The 17916-nt window shown below is 28.9% G+C and overlaps 1 protein-coding gene across 1 annotated transcript; it reads left to right on the plus strand.

Annotated features, from left to right (window-relative positions):
• Positions 1-9505: 9505 nt before the first annotated feature.
• Positions 9506-11453, plus strand: LOC105434741 (ethylene-responsive transcription factor ABR1). Its single transcript, XM_031880689.1, has 2 exons — positions 9506-9922; positions 10699-11453. Exons 1-2 carry the CDS (start codon positions 9568-9570, stop codon positions 11199-11201), a joined length of 858 nt encoding a protein of 285 aa, XP_031736549.1. The 5' UTR covers positions 9506-9567; the 3' UTR covers positions 11202-11453.
• The last annotated feature ends 6463 nt before the right edge of the window (positions 11454-17916 follow it).

Raw genomic sequence — 17916 nt, forward strand, 5'->3', positions numbered from 1 at the left:
CAACACACTCGTCCATTTTATTATGTGGTTTTCAATTATTTTCTTTCTATTCTTTCAAAGTTGACATTGTAACTCAATGAGACTTTTGTATTAGTGGACACTATTTCTCAACTCTCAACTCTCAACTTTCTTTTTTCTTTTTGTTTTTTTAAGTTGAAAACAAAAATGTTTCTAGACCAAAAAAAACTTTTGACTAACCTAGTCGACATCAAAAGTATTGGTTGTTTTGTCATTGTCAACGGTCTTCTAAATAATTAAAAAAGAGATGAAGAGATTATTCTAAACAATGAGATTTTCCTATTTGGCACATATCACCCTGGTGGTTGGACAGGAGATGAAGATGTGATCAAGCTCTTCAAAATTCTTTTAGCATAAATAATACCAAATTGGATTGAGCTGAAGAGTAGGGATATATCTTTCTTGGAAGAACATCGGTCATGTTTATGCAACTATGTAAGAAAGACCGAATGAAGAATCTGCATCTTTTAGGAATTTTTTATTTCCATAGTTGTTTAAAAATATCAGCATTGATATTTGTCTCATGCAACAAATGGCTTTTCTCATAGAGGCTATGTTGAACTTACCATCAGTGTTCAATTCCCATGTACGTAGCAACATCGTGACCTCTATTGTCACTAGGAGGGATAAAATATTGTTTAATTTCCTCCCATTGTTGATACTCCAAATTGCGTAAAGGTTTTCTAGATTGAATATCTCAATATGAGTTGTTAATATTCCGCAGACACCTTTCACAGAACCATGTTGAATAGTAGAGAGTAAATAATCTTGCTCTCTAAGAGAATAAAGGGCTAAACTCACTCAAGTTGCCTTTTCAAAAGGAATGATATTTCCCATTGTTGACTTGTGATTTATTTTGTGTATTGAACCAGTCAAGCCTTTTGATAATTAATATTTCTTCAAGGAGCTTTCATAGAGTTATATTGGACCACGTCACCTAGCTAGAGTTGTTAGCACAAGAAACTCTCCCACAGGACACTTTGGAGTGCTCCACTGACCTACTCCTTTGATTCGACCACGTAGCTAGCTAGAGTTCTCTGTAGGGGCACTCATATCAATTGTGATGCTAAGTATAGTATACTTTGACATTTAAGTTAGTACATTAAGGTCTCATTTCTTTCACGAGATTTTTCATGAGATTTCAGACAGACATTTAATATTCTTGTTAGTTTCACATAATTTTTACTTTTTAAAACCCAAGATATTGTTATCCATCAAACTTTAAAACCCACCTAACAAACATTTTTAAATACTTTGTAAAAACATGGAACTTTTATATTTCCGGAATATGTATAAAAATATAGCTTAATTAATTTATAAATTAAAATATATTATTTTTTAATTAATTGTTAAATATAAAATATTAGTACATTTCCACTAATATTTTTACCACTAATATTTTATGCTATTTTAACTTTTTAATATAAATTATTATCGTTAATTATTAATATTCTATTAATTTAATTATTTTCAGTAATTACTTTATTTATGTTTAGCTAAGAGGAATTCTTTTATTTTTTATTTTATTAACTAAATAACTAATGAACATAAACAATAAATTATTTTAAGATAAATTTAATTCATTTCTACAATATAGTAAACTAATTAATTAATTTTAATTTATTTTATTTTGTACCTGTTGAATTAAACACAAATATTTAACTTCCAGATATCAACTGTCATCCATTTCCAAACAAAGACGTAAATTATCTATATCATTCAAATCTTAGACATTCAGATCTTAGATATTCAATATCTATATCTACGAAACAATATATGCGATCCAAATGGTCCTCAAGTATTAAACTCAACTAAATGTCGAGAAAGCTATTATTACCTTTTGAGGCATGCAATTGCAACTCTCACTTAGAATGTGTACAATATCGAACAACATTAAAGTAGGTGTGTGACTTTTGAAGTTGCAGAGCATGCACCCACGAGGAGCTCGGCTTGATCATTTTCTTTTTGATGAAACAACATGAGCTCAACTAGTCAACACTTAAAAGTCAAAGACTACTTGACCTTTTTCTTTTAGGACATGTGTACTGGACTCTAATGCAAGCTTCGTCATATATCCTTTTAGGCTTGAGCCACAATATTTGAGCTAACTCTCGATCAAAATAATTCATATCTTACAAAGTAAGTAGATATAAACCTCCAACATCGTGAACAAGAACAAATATATATACAAGTGACATTTAATACTTAACTATGTTCATTCCGTCTTTACTTACGGGATGCGTAGAGTAAATTTTAATAAAAAATTACAAATAGGGCCAAACTTATCGATAATAGATAAATTTAATTTTTTTTCTATATCCACGAATAGAATTACACTATGCTCTATATACATTAATAATTTGAGTGTTAGTTAAACTAATTACTGTATCATCTACAGTTGTATCGTCTTAAATACTGATATAATTAGTTTGACATTTTGACAACTTGTGTATATATATGCTTTGTACAAGTGTGGAAGGGAAGATGATTTTATGGTTGATGACTAAAATTCTGCCGTCACCACCACTGCCGTCGGTGTTGGATTTGAGACGACCGAGGTGCCGCTGCATTAAGTTTGACCCAACGTTTGTTTTCTTATGATATTAATTCAGAGATGTTTATTTCATATGTAGAAAACAAAAGTTGGGTCACCACACCCAAGAGTATGTTTATAAATCTTTGACTATATTGCTTTCTTTTTGTCTAATTCGTAGTTGGATGAAAGTCAGCCTATTTCTTTTTTCTTTTTTTTCTTTCTGAAAGTTACTTTTTTTGAACTATTGTAGTATAAGAGGTATGTCTTGACTAATTCATATGTTTAAAAATTAATTTGGTTTATGTTTGAAATTATCATTCTTAATACTAATTTAAATAACTTTAATGTTAAATTAGTATATCTATGCAAACCATATTTCAAAGTGAGAGATTTCTAATTCTCAAGCTTTCCTTAAATTCTTGGTGAATGCAAACCATCATCACCGTAAGAGAGAAAAAGAGAGAGATTTTCAACTTTTCCTCTATTGGAATATCCTTTTCCCATTCCTATATCTCACAAAATATATATTTTATTTTAAACCCATCAATTCATAATTATCTAAATGAATTTAGGGATTTAATTAAAATGGACACTATCACCCATTTTATCAAAGTGACATGTTTCATGCCCTATTACCTTAGCTTCCTCTTTTCATCTTATAGGAAATTAATTTAGCTAGGCTGCCTAACTCATTTCCATCTCATGCCCTCCACCTAACCACATTATTCAGTATTTATGTTAAAACTACAAATTGTTAGACTGAAAATTATCCTCATACACTAACACACAAGTCTTTACAAGATGTGTTTTGATCTTATTCACATGCTTTTTAGAAAAATCTTCATGAGGTCGTGATCCACCCGAACATATTAGATTGCTTCAAGATATAAGCATGTTGAAATTTATTTGGAGTTCATACAATTGAACCAAAAAAAAGAATATACATCTCGTTGATATAGATACTAATTCTTTTAAAAATCGCTTTCAATCCGACGGACCTATTTAGCTTAGAGTTTCATCCAATCAAATATAAATTTTTTTATACAGAGTTATAGATTTTTTTTTTTTTTTTTTTGTCATATGTGTAAATGTTGTAAGGCTCTCATTCCACCTATGTTCTCATCCACTAATTTACATAAGTATTTTTTAGGCAAATTGTATTATTTATTATTTTATGAAAAGTCAAATTATATATATATTAACATAATATAACAAATTCAAATATGTCAACCAGTTTGTCACATCCTCTCCCATTGCATTCTTTCTCTTTTCTTCTTCTTGTCAAGAAAGAACAAAAAACTAAAATATATATTTTTTTTTCTCATGAAGTTCTTAATCTCTTTATCTGTGTGTTTTTGGATGTGAATTTATTTTTGTTAATTTAGAGATCACCTTTTCATATTGTGAGAACATATGAAAACATTTATTCTAATTTGTGCAATTTGTTGTTGATGCTTTTAGTGCTATGGTCAAGTGTTAATTATTGTTATCTTCATTAAAATTTTACTTAAGAGAATGAAATATGGATTAAACCATAGGTTGCATGACTCTAGCTAGTAAAATAACTTGTACATTATTGAATAATATTTGTTTTACTAGAGGTCGTTAAAAATCTTTTGTAATACATATGCCTTATTTAATATATAGTTATGGAAAGAGGGGGAGGTTTGACACTAAAAATTATTAGAAGATTAGCTGAGCTTGGAGGAGGACTTTAGGGTCTTAGTAATTTCCTTTAGTCTTATAAACGAGTTCTTGCGATAAAAATAAAAAATAAAAAGAGACGACATTTGTAATGCCTCAAGCCTAGGATTGGATCAGGATTATTATTTGAAATTCAGATTCAATAATTGAAGGTCCTGACAAACATTTGTTTGCATCCATTGTGACCTATGTGAAAGGAAGTTGCGTGTTAACTCGTGGAGATAACTTTTTCTCTAATAAATTTTTAAGACAAACAAGGATGACATTGTCAGATTATAGGGATGTGTAAGGAAATAATATCAGGGCTCTCAGTTATCAGACCCTTACAACGTTACTTAATTAAATAAACTATATTAATGTGATTAGACGTTACTCCAAAACTCAATCACACTCTATTGAAACTTTGATATCGTATATTTATGGGTTTTATCGAATATAAACAAAATATAATGAATTTAAGAAAACAAATTGAACCAAAGCAATCAATTGGAATGAAATTAGATTAAAAAGTTGAAAAAAAAGTTCAATGAAATTAGATTAAAAAGTAACAAATTAGGTGTGAGAGCAAATGGGGTAAACAAGAAAAATATCACCAATTTGATGTCGATCGGTATCTTCCAAAAGGTTGTACACATTGCATTACATAAATGAATGGACAAACTTTTTGGCTTGGCTTCAACTTGTAGATCATAAAAGAGACATATGCAAGTCAAAATTCAAAATAAATAAATAAACAAGTTTGACAAAATCAACTGAATGGACTTGCTTCAATTAGGGGGATTTGTGTAGCTAATTAAATATGGATATGTGAGACAGATGGAGAGAAAGGCTTGAAATCAACTTCTAGAAAGAAAAAAAATATTTTTAAGAGTTAAGCCGTTAATCTCTCTAATTTATATAATATAGATAAAAGTAACAAAATATTCTCACTAGTCTTTTACTACCTCACTTCCACGATGGCGTTGCTATCGGCTATTACCGTCACTGACCAACTCTAGCCACCTTAACTAGCAACCAATTTTGGTTGTTGCCAACTTTGATAATCAACTTCATGACCACTTCCGATGACAACCAACTGATCTGGTTTTCAATACTAACAACTAATTTTGACCTATCAACCACCTCTAATGACCTCCTCTGACAACACTTTTAAGAGCTAATTAGATCATTACTTTTAGAAAATGATACGTTCAGATGAGTAGATGCACTCAAGCATCTCCACTAGGTGGACACCCTTAGTTTTTAACACATTCGTCTTCTCAAATATATATTAAATAAAGTGTTGGGGATGAACACTAAAATATGAAAAGAGCTAGAGATAAGTTCAGGGGGGAGATAAGCAAAAATCATGAAATAAATGAGGAGTTATTGTTGAAAAGTTTACTATTAAAAGATTACAAACTAGTGAGGTTACATGCATATGTCTTCTCATATGTTAAGAGGGAATTAGATCATCACATGCACAAGAAAAAAAACTTGGACAACAAAAAAGTTTAGATAAATTTGAAACTCTTAGTTTGCATTATTTTACTACTATGACACTGGTAAAAACACGTTGAGAATATATGACAAAACAAGCAAATTTGCATGTGAAAATATTTTTGACAAACCAGTTAGACCAAATATAGATTACCGTTTAATTGCCGTCATATTTGCCAAATTTGCAATATAAAAAAAAAAGGTGTTATAATATTTTTTTAAAAAAAAATTTGTTTCCAACCATTTTTATAAAAAGAGTGTTTAAATAAATAAAAAATTAGAATAGCATTTTTTGTAATCTATATCCAAAGAAGGTTTCATTAGTTTATTATTATTGTTATAATTATTTTAGTTTGCTATTAGTACCAATTTGACATTATGTTTTTGCAAATGAATTTCTCTTTTCACTTATAATCAAAATCTTGAGGTAAGAATTTTAAATCTTCAATTTGGATGTTTCAATAGTTTTATATTTATGTTGGTCAATTACATTATATTTATTTCACTTGGTCAATATACGAACATGTATTTGAAACTATACATTTATATATATAATAAGTTGGGGGTTAGGTTATCAAATCAAATTAGAACTTGTCAAATAAATTAATAAACAGAAAATAAATGAAAGGAAGTTCAAAGACATTTAAACAAAATGTATAATATATACAAATGGAGAATATTGATTCAAGAACTTTGTTACGAATCCATCGTATATACTAATGACTAATTAGGTGTGATGAGACAAGAAGTTGGGCTAATGTGGTCTTTATGTCTAACATCCTCATTAGTGCTCAATGGGTACATCACATGACAACCTTCCAATGACATTGTAATGGAATATGGATATAATTTAATGTAATCCAAAATTCAAGTTTAGATTTACAATTTTGTGTTGGATTTGTAATATCAAACTCATTTTGTTTTTACAATTTTCAATGTACCGTGTATTTCTACTATTTTCACGCTTCACGATCTTGTTTTTGGTTCATTCTCTATCCTTATATATTTCAATACCTGGTTGATTCACATGCAGTAATTTTGATTATATTCGATCTATCATGGACAAAAATTTGAAAGTACTACAACTTGTTTTATTGTTTTGTTTGGAACCTACATGGTTGTATTTGACCACAATTCCATTAGATGGCTATTGGCTAAGTCTCAATGCCTTAATTCCCCATTCCAAGTTGCAGCCTACTTGCCCTCTGCCCTTCCCATCTTCTCTTCTATGGTATTGACTTTTTTTTGTTGGATGTTATCTGATTGTACAATGGACACAGTGTAACTAAATAACACTCTTTCCTATTGATTTTATCACTAATCTTTTATGAATTTTAATTTTATTTTAGTCTAACCTACTTTTATTTTATTATGATTTTCACACTTTCAATGTATTAATTAATTTTCTTTTGACATTTTTTTTCACTTCATTTACTTCAAAATGTTGATTTCTACCTATATTTGTATAAGAAGTACAAATTCTACAAACATAATGAAAAGTCATTGTTAAATTTGCAAGAAATTTGTTGAGCATATGATCAATCTTGAAATTAATGATGGTAAAAATAATATGGAGAGATACAAAACCATGGTTTTTTTTAAGTGCAAAGTCCCCTCAAAGAATATTTTGTTTATGGAGGAAGGGTAAAAAATGACAAAATAGACCAATTTTAGGGCAAAATCAAATGTAATGAGTTTTTATCCTTTGATGTGGTTTTTTGCCATTAAGGATAAATAACTTAGAAAATTTATCCTTAGAAAATTTGTGTTTGTAGTGCAAAGTTGTAGATATGAAATTTTTGGATGAATGCATATACCAAATAAGGTGGAAATTAAATGGAGTTTTCTTCCCTAAATTGTGCAAACTTCAATAGTAAATACTATTAAAATTGATATAAAGTTGAGTTATTTAAAATCTGACACCAATGAAGTCGGTAGACCAAACATTCCATAATATTTAAATTTTATTTTATTTCATTTTAAGCTTTTTTTTTCTCCCCTCCTTTTATTTACCTACATTATTGTATATATTTTAAAATTACATTTTTATTTGGACTCATATATAGCAAAATGAACCAAATACTTACAAAATATCACAGTCTATTTACAAATGAATCAAGATAGACTACTATCTGTGTCTGTTTGTATCATGAATTAGAAATAAATAGTAGACTAATTTTATTTATCACTAATAGATTATGATATTTTGTTATATTTATAAATATTTTCAAAACTTTTATCATTTAAAATAATTTTCCTTTCTTATTTATCATTAATAACTATTGTTCACAACTAATGAGTAAATGTAAATTTTGATAAACATGTGATTATTTAAAGGGGTCCTTGCAAAAATAGCAAAAAAATTATGATAATAGATTTCATGTCACTCCATTTTCTAAATTGCAAAAGTAGTAAATTTAAAAACCGATAACCTTATGATTACAACTTGATAAGCCTTTTGATAGTCATATAATTATCGCCTAGTAGCCGCATGATATCACTAATTTTGCTATATTTTGTATTATGTAAAAAATGGGTGTCATAAAACTGTTTTTTTTTTTAAATGTTGTTGTGATGCGATCAAGTTTTGTTTGGTTTTGAGAAAGAAATATTGTAAAAGACATGTTAAAAATTCAAAAATCAAATCAAATAAAACATTTGTGTTTTAGTTTCTTCAAAGGAAGAAGTGTACGTTTTGTTTTTGAATTCCTCGCTACTCTTTGCCATCATGAGTTGTTCAAATTCTCATTGATATCAAAGTTCGAAATATATATATAATCAACTAATTCTTTTAAGAAGTTATTAAATGTGATACAAATGGGAAGGAGAAGTAGTTGGGAGAAATAATTAGTTAGGTTTAAAGAGGTAATGTATAATCACTTGATTTTCAAAATCAAAAACAAAAAAAAATAATTATCTAATATGATTAGCAAATAAGATCTTAATAATTGTAGATATGATTTTCAAGATATAAAATCTCATAGAGTTTTTCATTTCACAAAAATCTTAACATAAATCTCGATAAAACGTTGATTTCGATTTATATTTTTTTTAAAAAAAATTAATTAATAAATAGATATCATTTATTATTCTTAAATAAATCAACTATCACCAAGCACACTTAATCAAGTACACTTTCATGTTCTCAAGAACCCTTTCATGTCCTTAAGAACTCTCTCATTCAGAACTGTTATCGATTCATTTCATGTCTCCCTTTTACACTTAGAGTATTACAAAACCAGCTAGCACATATGCATATGTACAATCTAAATAATTCTCCCTCCTTCCTATAGATGTAGTTAACATACAATTAGTGAACCACGTAAATATATATACATATATAATAATATATTGATCGATTTTGTTTCTATCATAACTGTAGTATTAAATTTCCCTTGATATGTCGATACACATCAACATTTTTACGTTTTCATGGATATATCAATACGAGGGATATCCAAGAAATACAAAAAGATAAAAGATCAAAATGTCACTAAAATATATAAATAATTTTTTAAATTTTTAAATTTTATAATCTTTTCCAAAAATGTGAATAAGTTTTATTGATATTTTATATGGAAACTTACTCATAACACAACCGGTGGTCAAAATGAAGCAATGAGTAAAAATCATAAGTTTTATAAAGCGATTGAAAAGAAAACGGTGGTTATTAAAAGAAAAACAAAATGTAATCTTTTTTTTCAAAGTCAAAGGCCAACTTGATGAGTTGCCTAATTATTATAAATAATTGGTTCAAACTAAATTAAAACATACCCATTTTCTACAAGTTTTCTTTTCCAAAGTTGTGATCCGATAATATCAAGAATTGGATGTGTACTATTATTGTTAATAATCCAAAGGTGGCGAATTCTAACAGCAGAGACTTTTATTCCGACCAAAATGAATGGCTTCATCAATATTCAACTGCCTTTTCTGGGTTAAATAGAGAGGAAGAGACCTCCGTCATCGTCTCCACTCTCACCCAAGTTGTCGTCGGTGATCAGGTCTCGCCTAGCGGAGGAAACGGCGGTGCTGGTGTCGGTAGAACGCTGTCGACTGGCTCGTCGTCTTCATCTTATAGTAATTCCCACAAGAGAGGACGTCAACAAGACCTTGTTGATGATCAACAACACTCCCTTTTAAGTTCGGTCTCCGACGCTTCTCATTATTCAGCTGCTTTCAATGGTATGTAAGAAATACTTTTTGTTCATTTATTATATGACAATTTGTGATTATTGGACATGTAATTATAAATAACATAGTATGTATCTTATAAACGTTGGAGGTTCTTTGATTTTTTTTTTTTTTTTCTGATATGAACTTTCTAGGATCTAGATCTGAAAATCTGCATGTGTTCTGATCTAACTACTAGTCTAGACACAGTTTAATTATACTTTTTGACTTATACATTTCAATAGTATTTAAACTTTTATGAGATCCAAAATTTTCACTCCATTTAACTATTATAATTGGAAAAAATGGCCAGAATTTGAATTCAACTCAAGAAAGTTGTCCCAATGTGACATAATTTTTTTGATATAGATTCAAAAGTTTGCACATTTTCTTGTAACAAAAATTTGAGGTTCTTTTGTAGTTTCAAGCTTATATACATTATTAACAGTTCGTATTTAGGTAATTGCAGTTATTTGAAGTTTTAAAACTTATAGTAATTAGCTGTATAACAATATGCGAAAAATCTTATCAGCTGATAGATTCCTATATTTACGATATTTGGTCTATTTGGCATATTAACCATATGTTAATATTTGAGAGCTAATGTAAATTTTGCTAATTATATGAAATTTGTTTTTAGATTGTATTATATTTGCTAATACGACTCTAATTTTTGCATGCCGTTATATTCAAAAAGTTATGGATGTGCATCTCTGTTCGTTTGTATAATCTTTTTGCAACTTGTTCATTTATCTAACCACAATTTGTCTCGTTATTTTATTTTCAAGATGGAAGAAATGTGGTGGGAATATACGAATACGAGAGAGAAACAAGAAGAAACAGAGGAGGAGAAGAAGAAGGAAGAAGAAGATATAGAGGAGTGAGGCAAAGGCCATGGGGGAAATGGGCTGCTGAGATTAGAGATCCATTCCGAGCCGTCAGAGTTTGGTTGGGAACTTTCGACACTGCAGAAGCAGCTGCCGAAGCCTACGACGAGGCCGCCCTCCGCTTCCGAGGCAACAAAGCCAAGCTTAACTTCCCTGAAAATGTTAGACTCCGACCCTCCCCGGCCCCCATCACTCCCAATAACCAATACGCGAACGTTTCCGTGTCTCCGGCCATCAATCTCTATGATCAAATGTCGTTGACATCATCCATGACGTCCCCCCCATCGACCACTGCGGGGTTGGTATCTCCATCGTCGTGGAGTGGCGGACACGGCGGGGATGGTGGTTTTTCATTGCCGCAGTGGACGCCTGAATTTAATGATCAGTACAGCTCACCTGAATAGAGCGGCTTGTACTCTTCTTCTTAATACTTTCTCATATTTCTGTCATTTTTTCTCTCTCTTGGAAGGGAATGAATCCGAGGAATTTTTGGTAAAAAGTTGTTCAACTAAATTGTTTCTTCAAGCAAAGTGTACGAGACTAAGAAGTGACCTTTTTTCTTTATTTGCTACTTCTTTCATAGCATAAAGAGAATGATGATACAATTTTGAAATTAATAGTTACAAGTTAATGGATGTGTATGTTCCTTTTGGCTACCTCTTAATTCTTTTTAAACTTTGTAAGTTTCATATTAGATTTCATGGTTTTTTGTCTTAGCTTCAATTTATGAGAGTTACGCTTTGAACTCTTGATCGGGAGTACTCGTTTACGTCATTTGAATTATGCTCGTTGTTATGAATGTCTTTAATCTTTTATATAGTAGTTTGAATGATCAAGTATATAGATTTTGATTTTTAATGTAAATGATTTTGAACCTAAGTGTGGGTTAGGGGCGACATCTCTCTAAAACCTCCTTAGAATGGGTATGTGACATATATAATTGTATATTTCATTACTTCATTAGACAATTTCATGACAAAATTTAACCAAATAATATATCACAACTTTAAAATATTTATAAATATAGCAAATATTGACCAATCAACTATAAATTTTTAGAATTTCAAGTTTATCCTCTAGTGCACGTGTTCTCATCAATGATAAACAACTATCATTGATAGCACATTTTTCAAGTTAAAAGTTATTCACCGATAACAACCATCAATTATTTTGTTGGTGGCAGCTATTAGTTATTATAGCAACTGATATAACACATTTCTCAAATTAAAAATTATAATCGATAACAATATCACTAATACCAACACCATTGATAGGAGGTATACCAGCGACAGCAACTAATAGAACATTTCTCAAATTGAAAATTCTACATTTCTCGAATCGAAAGTTATCACTAATAATAGTTATTCATGTTATTTATTAATAGTATCTATATCAGACAACCATTATCAATTTTTATGTTAGATGTGGATTCTTTTAGCTTATATATACTAATTTTTACGCTAATATACGTAGCTATTTTGTTCTTGTGCTATATATTACATTATTTTTTACTTAAATGCCATGAAGGGGTGAAGTCAAAGTTGAAGGATATTATAATTTAATCAATTAGCTTTATCGAAAGGAAGTTTGGTTCTAATCAAACAAAACAAAAGCATATAACTTTATTTGGTATAAAAATAATTTTAATTAGTACAAAAGGGTCTAAATGACCCTTTCATTATACAAAATAAATAAATAAATAATAATTTGACCTAAAAATATTATTCTAGCTTTGTGGTCCAAAATAATTATCCATTAATTTGCATCTTTGACTTTGATATCTCATATATTATCTATACATATGTGCTTCTTTAACAATAAATTTATTTTTTTAAAAATAAAAAAAAAAACCATTTAATGATAAATAAAAAATTTATGAGTTAAGACTAAACTTACTAATAATGGAAAATGAAGTAATAATCCATTGGAATAGATAATGGAATCGTAATTAATTGGCTAATATTTATCTTTACTACCAAGTTTAAATTTGTACTCAAACATGTTATACTTAGATGTAAAAAGAAAAAACAGAGATAGAATGTCTCGAAGTGAATTTGGTATTAATTCAACTAGTTCATCCTACTCTTTAATAAATAAATCATTTATAAATTCTTATATCGAAAGCTTCTTTTCTCCCTTTTCTTTCTCCGTTTTTCCATCTATACAATTATTAGTTATTACAAATTTGAATGTACACAGCACAAATGGATTGGTAAAAGAAAGAGACTATGAACTTTATTTATATATAGTTGGGATTAAGAAAATCAAATATAGAATTGTATTTTGAATATATCAATGTTTGAAAATTGTGTGTGTTATCATGAAATATTTTTGGTTAGAATGTGAATCAAAATCACATAACATATTGGTCATTGCTTCTCCTCAATGATTGGTTTGCCAATAAAGAACTTTGACCATTGAATTTTGAAATACAAAATTGTTCTCAAAGATATCTTCTATTGTCCCCTTGACTTTGGAGTTCAAATTTGATGAAGAAAAATAAAATTAGAGTGCCAACCAACAACTTATTAACCATCTCTTTTTTTCCCTTTGTTCTTAATTATTCTTAATGTTCATATACTTCCCTCACATAATCCTACTAGTGGAAAAAGGAAAAAGGAAAAAGATGCCAAGTTTAGTTGAAGAGTGAGAATTCAAAATGTATAGTTTACTTCATATGTAGGAATGGAATCAATTAGTATGAGATGGTCAACCACTAAGTTAAGATTTCTTACTTTATGTAAAGAACAATTGCTTTGCTTCCTTAAATCCCATATTAATTTCATTCACATTCTTTCTTTTCAACAGTCACACTACTTTTTTAATATTTATTTTAAATAACAAAAATGTTAAGAATATATATCTATAGCTATAGCAAAATATCGATCAATAACTATAGACATCTATCGCTATCTACACTAATAGATAATAAATTTTTCTTGTATTTATAAATATTTTTGCTAATGCAAAAGATTAGTATGATTTTTCTTCTAGTGCAAAAATTATTAGTAATGGAACAAGGGAGAGACTTTTGTGAAGGAATTAAATATTTCAAAATTGTCCTTGTTTTAAAACAAAATTTCATTTCTCCATGATTTTCTCCTTCTCCACGATTCTCTTCTTCTCCACAATTTTATCTCTTTCACAATTTTCTCCTTCTCCATATTCTCCACAATTTTCTCCATTCTCCATCTTCACCGTCGTTTTCTTCCTTCTCCTCGTTTCTTTTCCATTTTCTATGTGATTTTCTCCTATGCTAAGATCATTTCTTCATTCTACGAGATTTGCTTCCATCTCAGTTTGATATTTATTTTCATATGTGTTTCTTCCCTAAAATTTTGACTTCATCCAATTTTTACAATTTGATGTAATTTTATCACTGGAGGTTGATTTTGTTCAATTCAATTGGATGATTTTACTAGTATTTTTATATTAAAAAATGTGTTTAATTTCACTTGCATTGGATTTCATCTGTTTGAGGCTTCATAGTAATTGAGTATATTATGAATTTTTATATCCCTTTTACATTTTTAGGTTAAAATAATTTGATTTTTTTTTCTAGTGAATACAAGTTATCACTGATAGACTATTAGTTAGATTAGTTAATATGAGCATGGTGATATTAGTCTATCATTGATAGACTTGTATCTTAGTGCATCACTAATATCCTAAGTTATCACTGATAGTAGTCTATCAATGATAGACTCGTATCTTAGTCCATCACTTATAGTAGTCTATCAATGATAAACTCGTATCCTAGTCCATCAGTGAAGACTATATCTTCTATCAATGCTATGAGTGTAACACTAGGATGATAAACTGTATATATATATATATATATATATATATATATATATTGCAGTAATTCAAAATTATGATTAATCAATGATATAAGTGTAACATTACGTCTATTTTGCAAGCGTCAAGCAAAAGGACAACAAAAAAAAAATTGATTAATGGGAAGAAAAGTCATCAAAATGTAGTCATTGTAGTCGAGTTGGTCACAAAATGATGTGACATTACGTTGTTGATAAGAATCATTCTACTTGAAGATAGAGAACATTTTTTTGTTAGCAGTAGTTACCTTATTGTAAAGTAATAATATGAAGTAATGTCATAATGAAGTTTAATTTATAGTTGATAGTTTCTATCGATTATATAAACTATAGTATGAAGTTTATCGTCGATAGCTTCTATCAATGATAGACTTCAACATGTATATTAACAAAACGTTTTCTCAATAAAATGCACCAATTAATACTAATTTGCAATGATTCAACATATATAATACTAATTTCTTAATGGGAACACAAGAGCACATACTTGCAATGATTATATTCAACCTGTGATCCAACATTTTTCTATATTAATATGGTAAACTCAACTAAATACGAAGAGTTAACGTCACTATGAAGTATTTTTCACCATTATGGTTTATCATTAATAAACTTCAACATCAATTGAAGATAGTTAATTTGTAATCTTTAACATGTGGTCTAACACTTTTCTATATCAATTAAATAAAATATATGAAGTCTATCATTGATATTTTCTATCATGAAATATCTGCAAAACTAATACTACAGTATCCATTTACTTAATGAGAGAGTTGCAAATCAAAACTAGGGACAAATTAATCGGCCTCTTGCAATATTCTAGTCTTTCGCATTCTCCAACATTTTCTTTGATCAGTTAAGTTGTCTCTTCAGCCTAACATTTTTAACTTCCCTTGCTATTTCCATCGTTTTCGTTTTTTTTTCTTGAACAACCTAAAATGAAAATGTTGAATTAGAGTTTATAAATATATATTATAATGAAAACAATATAAACATCTTCCAAGTTTATTAATGACAAAAACATATCACTAATAGACCATAAACAGTAACACACAAACTAAAAAAAGATTAGCATGCCGAAAAAAAAAAGTTAAACATCCCAACACAAACAAGTTAACATCCTCCAAATCTATCATTCAGTGATAGAAACATATCACAGATAGACCATAAGCAACATCTCACACAAAATATACACATTAAACTAAAGTATCTACTAACATTATTGAACATATTCCAAGTCTATCAATAATAGAACGTATCATTGGATAGAGTAAGAAACATCACGTAAATAAATGCACATAAACTAAAATATCCACTAACACACCTTACCGCAAACAAACCGATTAGCATGTCGAAAAACCAAGTTCAACATCCCAACACAAACAAGTTCAACATCCTCCAAATCTATCGTCAATCCGTGATAGAAACATATCATTGATAGACTCTAAGCAACATCACACAGCAAAATAATAGATAACAGTTTGAAAAATAGTAAATTTTAAAAATGTTTTGATTAATAGCAAAATTGTCTGAAGTAGATATTTTTTGACAAATTTTCAGTAGATTTTACCCCTTCATAGACGAAAACTCCTTTTTCTTTGATACAGTGTATTTTGGTAGACTAAAATAATGGAATATAACCCATAATCACGAATACAATGTATTTGCAAATCATTCGGTTTTGTAAAAATATTAAATAAATATTTGTTTTCGGTATTGATTTCATTTAATCAACATCTTCTAGATTTATGTCTTCAATTTATACCAGATTTTTGAATTTGTAGGTACTAAATCAAATCATTAACAATTTATTTATATTAATATATATCTACTAATAGCTATTTAGTTCATACTTTTTTTGCTATCCATAAAATGATTCATAATATAAAGTATTCATCGTACGTTTCATAAGGTTTGGTTAACTTTTAATAATATTTTATCATATCTACAAATACACAATTTTTCATATAATGATTGATAATATAATTTATTCATTGTACGTTTCGTAAAGTTAGGTTAATTTTTAGTAACATTTTATTATATCATTCAAATACACAAATTTTCATATTTATCCTTCATTGTTTTCAAATTATATATATAGTAATAAATATTTATCTTATCATTTGATTTAAAAAGTTTAGTTGAAAGATCTCCAATATTTGAATTTAAAATTGTATACTTCCCTAAAATTGTGCATTTGATATAATAAGAACTTCATATCAAGATCGTATCCTCCCTATAATTATGCATATAACCATTATTCCATAAAACGTTTCATTTAACATAATAATAAATTGACATTATTTAAGGGGAATAAATCAATTATAACGATATTTATGGATAACAAAATTTTTCTTAAACTAATGATACCGACATTAAATGCATCGTGATTAGGGAAATAAAATCATAAAAAAATAGTGAAAATGACAAAATAATTAATGGATAACAAACTGTAAAAGAATTTGAATATTTTATTTTTGGAAAAATTAATTGTGAAGAGATGATTTCCTTTATTTAAATTGGAAAAGAAAAAAGGAAAAGGAAGATATTTAAGGGAAAATAATAGTGATAATAAATATTTATTAATAGTGATAATAATAGTAATATTATTTTAAATATACTTCTCAGTCCATGTTCTCCGTCCATCTCACTATTCATCATCTTCTTCACTCTTACCAAACCCTAGCCAGCGTCAACATCTCCATCTCCGTTCGATTGTTCTCCGTCCAGTCGAGATCTCCACATTCGTAGTCATCTCATCCTTTCTGATGACGAAGAATTGAGCTGCAAGGAAACGTCTCATCCACTCCACGCCACTATACCGTTTTTAATTCATTCGAAGTTGAAAGCCTTTGCGCCACTTGTTGCTTTGTGCGTCGCACGTCCAGCCGCACCGGTCTCCTTCATCAACATCAGTTCGTCGGTTCTACTAAAACTTCCAGTCGCTGTTAGTTACCAGATTTTAGTGACTTCGTGGTTGTTGGGGTTTTGTTGTAGTTTTCCTTAATTAACCCTTAGAGTTAAAATAATATTAATTTTTAGATCTTTTGGAAAAGTTCAAAGGGGATAGAAGACGGAAAGGAAGAATACAAGGTATGTGGTTGATGTTTGATATCGAATACATTGTATTTAGGTGTAATTACATTATTGTCAAAGCTTCAAGCCACCGTCAATTGTCAGATTTTAATGAGATTGGGTTTTTTTTTCTGTAGTTTTTCTTAATTACCCCTTGAAGTTAAAATAATACTAATTTTTAGATCGTTTGAAGAGGATAAAAAGGATA

This window comes from Cucumis sativus, chromosome 2, assembly GCF_000004075.3.
Source record: "Cucumis sativus cultivar 9930 chromosome 2, Cucumber_9930_V3, whole genome shotgun sequence".
Taxonomy (NCBI): Eukaryota; Viridiplantae; Streptophyta; class Magnoliopsida; order Cucurbitales; family Cucurbitaceae; genus Cucumis; species Cucumis sativus.